Raw genomic sequence first — 10757 nt, 5'->3', positions numbered from 1 at the left:
CATCTTGTGACCTAGGAACAGCCTTGTTCTGCCCAACAGAATATCAAGTATAGAAGTTCTGCCCAACGTGTAGGGCCCCAGGTGTTACCCTAAAATTCTTTCAGGAGAGCAGGGTTAGGGGCTAGAGTGTTTCCCTCACAGAAAGCTGTATCAAATAGAAATAGTTTTCAGGATCAGGAAGAGTTAATTTTCTTCAGAGAAAAATCTTGTCACAGAATTTGTTCTCCAGGCTGTTTATGTTTTCACCTGAAGAGGATTCTTTTGATAAAATGGATGACAAAGACAAATTAGCTGTTGTTTAACTGTCTAGCTCCTTTAAAAGAAATTGCACTAATTACTGAATAAGTAATCTTTAACTTCTTAAGCTTCTTTCTTGGTACTCTTGGTTCCTTCCTCTCTTGCCCTGCTGTCTTCATGAAATTTTACAGTAAAGAAGGGCCTCAGGTAAAGACTGTATCAAATTGGAAATCCCTTGCTTTATCAGGCTATTCTTGGTCTTCTAAACTGCTGAAGAGATGATTCCTTTAATCATACTCAGAACACATCATCTAACACTTTTCAGGCGGTTACCTAAAGATGTCTTTGTTACCTGGAAAAGTCCAGTTAGTTTCACTTTATAGCAAATGGTACACTCATGACACTACCTTATTTGAAATCTTTGAGAAAAAGAACATTTAAAACTTTAAGAATTTTCCTCACAAGGATAACCCAGAAAGATTTTCAGCTTATTTTAACTAGCTGTACCTGAAAGTGCAGTCATGTACTTACAGAAAAAGATGTGCAGTGTACAGATGTGGTTGGCCCTGCCTCACAGCATTCAAGGGGTGGGGAAGAAATAGATAAAGCCTTAAAAAAAATCACCAGGAAATTTATTTGAAATAACCCTAAAGAAAGCCACATGCACAGTCCAAAATAACCAGCATCTCTGGAAGCCTGTTAACAAGAACATGAGTATTGCATTTCCCAGAAACTACCTTTGATGAGATAGTTGGTAATGTTTATTGTTTCTTATCATGAATAAGTTTTTAGTGCAAGCTGGTTTCAGTAAAAACAGATTTCAATAGACATTAATTCCAAATTTCAAAGTCCTACACATCAGGCACAGTGCCAAGGGTAGGCCTTGCCCAGCTGATCAGAACTATATAAGACAGTTTTAGAAGAGAGGAATCAATCACTCTTGCTATTTTTGTTGTAATAATGCCAGAGCCTGTGTCTTCTCCAACGATTTTGATATGTGAACACAGAAGAGAAAAATTATGATACCTCCTTGGTCCATAATGTCCCCAATACAACCAAACCCTGAAAAACCAGCAGAAGGTTCAGCAGAAAATCCTTGAATTCTTGCAGCTATAACTGCACTAGAATAGGGAAATAGTAATTCTTCAAGACTGCATTAAGGTTACACACAGAAATTTAACTTTAAACCACTAATTTTATATATATAAAAATATAACCATTATCAAGTACCTTGGATGCACTCACCCCAGGCTCTCTGACAGTCAGCATTATAAATGACTTCTTGGTTTTAATTCTGTATTTTCTCCCCTCTACCAACAGCATCATAGACTACAAAGATATTTTTTTTAAATCAGTGCATGAGGAAAACTACATAACTATACTAGCTTCTGATTTATAATGTAACTGAATGTATTTTGTATTTTACATCTTCACAAAAAATTTTGTGATATCACAGCCATACTTTGTAACTAAAGAACGTCTCTTCATCTGGCTTCTCTCCTTGGCCTGTTTCGCAGTTCTCTGCAAAAGAGAAAGACAGGTCTGTTCAGTCAGTATTGTTACTTGGCAACAGCGTGCTGGATGGAAAGCCAGGCCTGTGGTTAAATTTCAGTCTTATTTTGCAGTAGACATTATCATGAAATGTAACTGTTTATTAAAGTGACATTTTCCCAAATCCTCAGGAAACTGTTGTATTGTAACAGTTTAACACTACCTGCCCATCCCTGCTGTGTGGGAAGGAGAGGCTGGGAGCACAGGGCTTGGGCAGGAGGCAGGGCCCTGCCTGCAGCATTCCCCACAGACATGGGCACAGGAGGAGGTTTCACCTGAGGGTGGGTGCTGAGCAACCTGCTCTGAGCCCCAGCTCAGGCTACATGTTACCTCCAGCGGTCCCCCCTGCCCCACATACTGCTGAGAGGGTAAACACAGCCCTGGCGTGTGTTCCACAGCCTCGCCCGTGATTGCGCGAGGATTCCTGAGGGCGCCACACTGACCTCTCTGTGGCAGACTGTACACAGCGTCTGGAGGTTTTCCAGGGAGCACTGTCCTCCTCCACTGTAAACGGGCTTGATGTGGTCGGCCTGCCAGAACTGGCCTTCTGTTGGGTTTGTTATAATTTCATTCAACTGCAGGAAACAAAGGACATGGCATTGGAAGCATTAGATATTCCTTCTGAACTACAGGTATGTTCTGTTGTAAGAACCAGACAATAATTCAGGGAAGTAGCTATTTATAGTTTTAATCGAGAGAAAAAGTAAACCTTAGCATTTTTTTGTTACTCCCAGAGGACAAGGAAACAACTGTGATTTTAGCTGGAGTTATTTTCAGCTAGCGTGCTGAAGCATATCACAGTGGATCAAGGAAAGACAGAACAGAAGGTTCAGTTTCCTCAACTGATACAGTAAGTTATCTTCAATGCCATTTTATCATCAAGTGCTGATACTATATATATGCAAATAAGAAGAGTGCAACAGCTATAATCCCATCACAAAAAGACCCCCAAGTCCGCAAGACTTCTCAGTCTTTTAGATGTGCACCACCTCATTTTAAAATGCTGCAAGCAGCAAAGCTGATCTCATGCATGTGACAAGTGACAGTAAACGACTCTTTTGCAGAATTTAAACAATTTAGAAGCAGTAACTTCTGAAGCAGAATTTCAACTTCTCAGCAGAAAATGAAATAGCATTTCAGTTTCTGAATAGAAATGCCACTTTACGTAGGAACACTCCCTCCCTGCTCCACTGCCTTCAAGTCAGTGATGCAGCCATCACAACAAGGGTAGTTTGTAATGCATTTTGAGGTGATACTGAGAGGAGCTGTGACAGCTGGTTTTGTTAAGCTCCCACCAAACATTCTGCAAAGTAGGAATAACCTAACACTACTACACTGCATCCATTCTCATTTCATAACCATCAAGTTTGTTAACAGTGCATTTCAGGTAATCTGGCTGCAATATTCACATCCCTAAGGAATCTGAATTCTGATGCCTGTGCCTTTCAGCAATGAAAAAATGTGTTAGAAGACATTAGAGTTTTCTGCATTTCAGATTTTGTTTTTTCTTATTCCATTGTTGGTGCCAGGTTAGCCTTTGTTCTTCAACCTGTAAGAACAACATTTTGGATATCTCTAAACTATCTGCTACAGGAATAGACAGATTAGTACTGAGTTTTAAGCAGTAACAGCTAGTACCTGCCCAAGTGGAAGGCGAGACATCCAAGAACTCTCCAGAAGTTTCTTACGCTGACTCTTGGGCGCATCTCTGATGCTGAGATAAAGCTCCTGGGCATTTTGATTACAAAACTGACAAACACCGTGTTCAATTTCAAACACTTTAGTCCTAAGGTAGCTCTGACTAGAGCGAATTGAGAAGTCCTCCTGGCAGGCATGAGAGCAGAATCGCGTGTCCCAAGCACGTGCCTGGCAGCCTGGCTCAAGCTGAGGGGTGGGCTGCTGGCAGCGGAGGCAGAGAGGGTTCCCTTGGCTGTCTAAGGCTTGCAAATAGCCTCTGGGTTGGGAGGAGCCTTCAGCTTCCCCCTGCTCCCAATGGAGAGCTGATGGGCCTTTTCCATTTTCTGAAAGCAACCTGTTTGCACAGAACAAAGTACAGCTGTTAATCAAGGAGGTATTCAGCAACACAATTCAGCAGGTTTTTTATGCCCTGTATATTTCCATTAGATATCCTTTATGCCCTGAAATACCAATTTTAGTTTAAAAATCTTGCTCAGATCGATACCTGCACAGTGCATAACATCTACTTAGTTTACACTTCCATTTAAACAAAATTTGACAATATAACAGATTTTTATTTTGCACATCTTACCACATTTACACATGTACACTGAATTATTAGCTGAAATAATGCTGTATTTATAAAGAAATGATGGTTTCTATCAGGCATGTACACATATAAATGTAAAATGTTTCAGCTCCCTCTTTCAACAGAAGTAAAAAAAGTCAAAGGAAAGATCCTGGTTTCTCTGCGCAAGCTTCATGGCTACCTATCAATTTCCTGCTCTAAACAAGGCTCATCTCCAGGCAACATACACATTGCTTGTTTAATAACATTTTTAAGTGGGTATTTTCATGTTCTTTTTTCTGAATTTTGAGGCAAAATAGAATAAAATTTGGTGTCCCCAATTTGCTGTTGACCTCAACAAGCAGACCTGAGTAAACATTCTTTTTTCCTTAACTGAACTGTGTAACTATTTTCTTGTTTTGTTTTAATCAGTTAATCAGCAGCTGTATCAGCAGACAACAGATGTAATCTAAATTGTTATCAAACATAGCTCATCAGCACTACAAGTTTCTTAGCTAAGTGCTGTACATCAGCAAAGTAAACACATGTAGCAAATATTTTTGCTACGTTAAAAAAAAAAGTATCTGTGGAGAAAGAGCTTAATCACCTTACTACATTAATAAACTTACTTTGTGGAATGACCCCATTGTTCAACAGAAGCATTTTCATTCTTCAGACAAACCCCACTTTCTTTTGAGATGAGGCGAACGCTGCCCCCACTGCTGCTAGCTTTGCTAAGTGAAGCTGCTGCTACATCCTCCTTGGTCATGTACCTAAACCAATAAAAAATTCTGTCAATACACTACAAAGGGAACAATCTCCCTCAAAGAATAATCACACTTAGCTGCAGCAGGATTGGTACAGCAAGACCCTTAAAACAGTCCTCGTTTCCTGGGTGAGAGATGAATAAAGTTTGGGAAAACATACTTTGCCATAATATTTCCATATTAAATAAGATTTCTTTTTCTAAAACAGATTCAGCTCAAACCAGCAAACTGATAAGTTGTTTTGTATTTAACAATTAAAAAATGAAGCAATACTATATCACTTGACAGTGAAATCCGAAAGCCATTTTGTTTCATTTCTGTGAAGTCTCACTGACATTCTAGATAATCCAGGAAGCTTTACAAGCTCTGGAGGACTCCTTGCTCTGTTAGTTTTATTTGAACTCCCTTCTTCATTTCAATGTGAAAACATAAAAAACACCACTGCTCTTAAGTAAAACTAAAAATTGCTTCACACTGATCATTATTCCAAAAATCAGCATTCAGACAACTTCTCATAAGTACATCTCTCTGTACTATACCTAAGCCAAACCCTATACACTACTCAAGAAAACTTACCATAACCTACAGCAGCCTTCTAACACGGTTCAGGGTTAGATCTTTCCTATATTTTATGGAAGGACACAATCAGGCAACAGGTTAAAAAAAAAAACACTACCTGCTGCTTTTCCTTATATTACTGGAATTACAAACTCTCTGTATTTACTTGAATTCTTCCCTGTGGCCAGAGGCACCCTGGAGAATTTAACAGTAGGGACTGAGAGGAATAAAAAGGTTTTAGATAGTTTGCTGAGGCACTTTAGTGAGTTAAGCTGTATGCATGAGAAGTTTTGTGGAGAGCAATGACAACACAGAAGCTGCAAATATTTGTCAGGGAAGACAGCATATCAGAAAAAGGAAATAAGGTGGAAAAAAGGTGAATTTAGATTTTAACAAGGATTAAACACTAGCCCTTTTCAGTGACACCCAGCAAGGAAAACAAGTTTTGAGAAATGTCATCCACAGAGAACAGAATTGCTTAAAGAAAAAATGAGTATCAGAAAGGGCTGGAGTAGGCTGTGAGTTCAGATTAAAACATTCTATCATTGGCAGCACCTAATGATTTATTTCTGCTTCCAGGTGCAAAGAACAGGATTCTATGACCTTACTCTTCTGTTGAGTCCCTGAAGTCTGGATTTTTCCTCAGAATTCTCTGGCGAGTTCCACATGTTTAAGCATGCTATGCAGCAAAGCCAGAACAGCTGCTGAATGCTGCACAGTGCCGGACAGGGGAGCAGACACCTCCATTCCAACAGATTTACTGCTGTGCTCAGCTGCCTGCATTTGTCACTATGTGACAAGCGATCACCGAACAACCAATTTACAGTCTCAGCATCCTTCCACTGAAAGTTACATTAAATACATCAAACTTCTTGCAGCAATTAGAAAGGAAGAAAAATTAAAAACCACATACCTTTTTATGCTGCTGACTGCTGACTGCTTTTTAGACAACTCCTCTGCAGCATGAATAGGACTACAAAATATCTGACCACTTTTTCTGACAATCTTCTGTTTCATTGCTGTTAGATGACTCCATTCTTTCACAAACCTCAGTATCTAGTAGAGAATGCCATTGTCAGCAGCATGACAGGCATTACACAGAACTATTTAATTACAGTGAAAGAGTGCTCTGAATTAACACATTCAAAACTGGATGAAAACAGCTGGTATGATTGGAGACAGTCCCTTCAAGTCATTTTTCATACAAGCTGCAATCCTCCACCCTCACCTGGTGGAAGAACTGACAGCTTTGGCACTGACTGCAAAAATGGTTTTGCTACGTGTGTTGATCCAGCAGGCAGAAAATAAGGCCAAAAATGGCCTTCACTAATCTAAAGTATAGCAGTAGGAGAAGGGTTTTGTGATAAAGCCTCAAGTAAACATTTTGCTGATGAGAAAAACAGATATGCAAAGGAGTTTTCTTCTTACAGCAGCCCTCCCCTCAGAAAGTTTGCTCCCATTACTTAAACAGTATTTATACTTGGGTTTACAGACGACCTTTCTTCTTTCCTCTAACCTTCTGATACATGCTTAACACTGGATTAACAATCTGTAGTGTACAGTCCCTAATGTCAGCGTGAAAGGCTTAGCTACAGGTAAACTGGAAGAGCTGTTCAATTCAACTGGGTATTAGTCTGTTTCTCAGCAACTGTTTTCCAACTTGAAAATTTTAATGGACTCACTGATATAATTGCTTTGAGGTTATTATATTCCTTCATAACAATGCAGGTCAGAAAAACCCATGCAATAAAAATTGTTATAGTAAATTAGTAATTAATGACATGAGAAAACAGATCACCAAATTATCATAATAACAGATCTGCTTTTATGGCAATACTGCTATCTTCTTTTCTGTGGCATTTCAGTGTAGCACACAAAGATCTTTCTAGCAAGCAGATATGCTTTACCATCAAAATTGTCCAAGGACAACAGTTTTGAGCAGTTTAACCTGCTTTTCATCTTCTTTCACAGAAATCTCAAATTGACACAACCACTGGATCCTGGTGAAAAACTGAACTGTTCAACAAAGTCAGAAGGGAAATGGAGATTATAGCACAATATTGACCACATTTCCTTATTTTGCATTTAGAATTTGAAAGTATAATAAAATAAAGAAGCTCAGAGGAACTTAATTTCTGATATTGAATCAAATAGGGTTTTTTACAGGCTGGGAAAAAAAACTTTTGAAGCTGTAAACTAACAGGACTGGTGTGATTAATGGATTTCCCCAATAACTTTAAACACAGAACAGTGAGGAAGTGAGGGAAAAACTGTTCTACATAGGAATTCAGAATTTATAACATGACTCTTTGCTTCAGGATGAGTGTAGGGGAAAAATGATTTCATCCCATCCTCATCTCTACAATAGAAAATAAATAGGAGTAACAATATGACAACTGAACAAGTGGCTCGGTGGGTTTTTTTCTGTTCTGTTTTTCCACTTTCTTCTCCACTGACTTGCAACTACCTACAACAGTCAGCATCACACTGTTTCTGAACATGGAGTATGGAAAGAATAAACACGTCGTGCAGTGTGGACTTCATTGTGACTTCGGCTTTATCCAGGAACAATAATTCAAGATTATGACATGCCAATGATTTTTTCTCCTTGGAGTATTTTTACATGGCAAATGTAAAAGTGTACAGATGAGACTCACTTCCTCAGAGTCAGAGCAACAAGAAAGAAGTCAATGAAATGGCAGGATGTAAAGGGAACAGAAACAAGAAGGTACTTCCTTACTTCTTTTTGGGAGCATTTACTAATATAGATCTTCTAATCTAGAGGAGAAGGCCGAGGGACAGGAATTTCCATAAGGCCGTGCCACTCCCTGTCCACAAACATGGCATTCCTAACTTGTCTTTTCAGCTTTGAAATCCTCTGGCAACATTTGTGTTACCCGCTCATTAGCAGTTTCACAAAAACATTGGTTGAATCACTCAGGTATCTGTCTTATGAATTTAAGCACCAACCTTGCTGGAGAACCTACCAAAAGAATCAGTTTTGCTCCTACACAATAGAATAATTCTACACAATACAATAATTACCCAAATTATATCTCACTTTAAATGGAGAAAACAGTTAAGAAAATTATGTTAAGAAGATAATAATTGCACATTCAATTTATAGGTTGTATTTCCTTACTTGAGTACTTGGGTTTACAAGCATTAATGTTCTCCTCAAACACCATTATGAAGGTGATCCTTATTACTGAATTAACTGAAGCTACATGTGTCAGTGGAGATGTGCCCTACGCTGCTCTGAAAATTGTTAGAAGACCGAAGGAAGAAGTGAGAATGGGGGCATGCTCAGAACTGCAGCTGACACAATCTAGCACATTCTTAATCCTAGTGTGCCCTGTTTAATTCATAACCTTTAAAATGCTATTTTGTTGACTTATAAATGTTAGTTACTAATCCTGTAAATGAGAAATTAAATGATGCCTGGTTGAGTCCATCTACCGAAATGTTAACAGGAGGCATGATAATTTGCCAAAGTAACAGACTGCGTAATTAATATTCACATCAACATTTATAAGATCTGCTTGCACTGATGAAACTGTGCCTAGATCCCAAGGCCTGGAAGTGTTCTGCATTTATTTAAAAAAAAAAAGTCAGAGCCCTCCATATTAAATATTATATTACTGTGCCATTAGAATTTGTTCTTACCGATGAACGATTTTGTTTGTACTGGAAAGCCTCTGGTAAATCCTCCCAGTTATCCAGCTGTATGTCCAATGGGATGAAATTATGATTCAGTGGTTCACCATCCTAGACAAGCAAACAGTTTTGTTTACAGATACAATGTAGCACAATCTAAAAGAAAAAAATGATCTGTTTCAAGTGAATTAACTTCCCCTCCTACTAAATTTAGTCCCTCAAGGTAAGATTTTTCCCAGGAAAAGAAAAAGCAAGCCACAGATGTATGATAATACCGCAGATACAAGAAACATGATTCACATTAATCTATCTAAAAGTAAACAGGGTGAAAATTTTAACTTTGAAAATATCTCAATTTTCTTCTTTGCAAATAGTGCGGACACACAAACTGCCTTAAATTAGGTTTATAGTCCTCTTGACTGAATTTCTAAGGAAAACGAATGATTGTAGACTGGAGAATGTCACTTCATTACAATTTAAAATCAGAATCTTAGATGGAACATTGTTTATTATACTTAACTTTTTTTTTTTTTTTTTTAAAATGCCTGAACAATTTCTCTTACACTTAATTTTTAAGGATCAAGTTGTTCCAGTGGGACCCAGGGACTTATTGATGATTCACAAACATTCAAGAGAGGGATTCAAAGCAGAATTCCCTGGTGTCTTAATTTTCAGCAGAAAGATCTTGTGCAGTATCTGGCACAATGCAACTCTAATCCAAGCCAAAACCAACCCAGACCAATATACAGTCGCCCAATATAATCAAAAATGCATCTTTGTCTTACAGTAAAGTGTGTGAAGCTAGGAAGCAGTGTACATTTTAAATATACTGAACAAGTTTTCAGATACAAGAGGACACTCTTTTTGACTTTTCCCCAGCTGTATCAGTTAGCATAATAAAAATACAGTATTTCAAAGACTTGCCCGCAGTTATTTGTGATGCTTTGCTGTTGCACCTGAATACAATGACTCATTCAGCAGCTTTGAAGAAATCTTCTTCGTGAACTTTTCTATCACTTAAAAGAAGGAATTGGAAAGTCCTGATTCCCCCTTGAAAATGACCTGGAAAATTACCAACTGCTAGTCTCTGTACTCCCATTACCATTGCAGATTAATGATAATGTGTTTTATTCAGGAAGTTACTGACTTATACACAGCATCAGTGTCTAGCTTTCTGAAAATGTGGTGAGATCTGATTTTATTTACTTAGTCTGTCAGGATTCACTGATACTTATATTTTTGCTTTAAATGTTCTATTAAAGTATTTTGTGATAAGACACTATAATAAAAAAATGAATCTTAAACAGCTATCACCTGCATTTCTAACAGATGATCTGAGCATTCATCTAATGTATTATCCCCATTTTCTAAACTAAGAGTTAGTAGTTATGTGTCTAGGGAATTATTACTTAATTCCACTGAGAAAGAACTACCTAATAAGCTACCTATTTTTGGTACATTTCAGCTAATACAAAAATACTGGTCTTTTCATACAAGGCATAACAAATCAAAGTACACAAATAGATTTCATAGGACAACATTTTACTCCGTAATTTAAAAATCATAATAAACTTACATATTTCAGGTTTACCTTTGTATAGAGGTGAATTCTATCAGTATTCCTGCTTGCACAAAACATAAGACCATCATATATTGGAAATGCATTGGATTTATCTACATCTCCTATAAAGAGAAATGATGTTGACATTAAAATAATTTTTCCTTCATTCATTTCATTCAGT

The 10757-nt window shown here is 37.8% G+C and overlaps 1 protein-coding gene across 11 annotated transcripts in view; it reads right to left on the bottom strand.

The window, feature by feature from the left end:
* Positions 1-47: 47 nt before the first annotated feature.
* ZRANB3 (zinc finger RANBP2-type containing 3) overlaps positions 48-10757 on the bottom strand; it is a 54132-nt gene continuing 43422 nt past the window's right edge. For all 11 annotated transcript variants that reach the window (XM_074911457.1, XM_074911449.1, XM_074911452.1 and 8 more), the window contains 7 exons: positions 10607-10698; positions 9025-9126; positions 6272-6414; positions 4663-4806; positions 3427-3820; positions 2232-2363; positions 48-1758 (listed from right to left, as the gene is read on the bottom strand). In XM_074911457.1, coding sequence (XP_074767558.1) covers positions 1660-1758; positions 2232-2363; positions 3427-3820; positions 4663-4806; positions 6272-6414; positions 9025-9126; positions 10607-10698 — 1106 coding nt within the window. In that variant the 3' untranslated portion in view covers positions 48-1659. The remainder of the gene's footprint in view (positions 1759-2231; positions 2364-3426; positions 3821-4662; positions 4807-6271; positions 6415-9024; positions 9127-10606; positions 10699-10757) is intronic.

The sequence above is a fragment of the Athene noctua genome, chromosome 7, assembly GCF_965140245.1.
Source record: "Athene noctua chromosome 7, bAthNoc1.hap1.1, whole genome shotgun sequence".
Taxonomy (NCBI): domain Eukaryota; kingdom Metazoa; phylum Chordata; class Aves; order Strigiformes; family Strigidae; genus Athene; species Athene noctua.
This window is presented reverse-complemented; position numbering and strand designations above follow the sequence as displayed.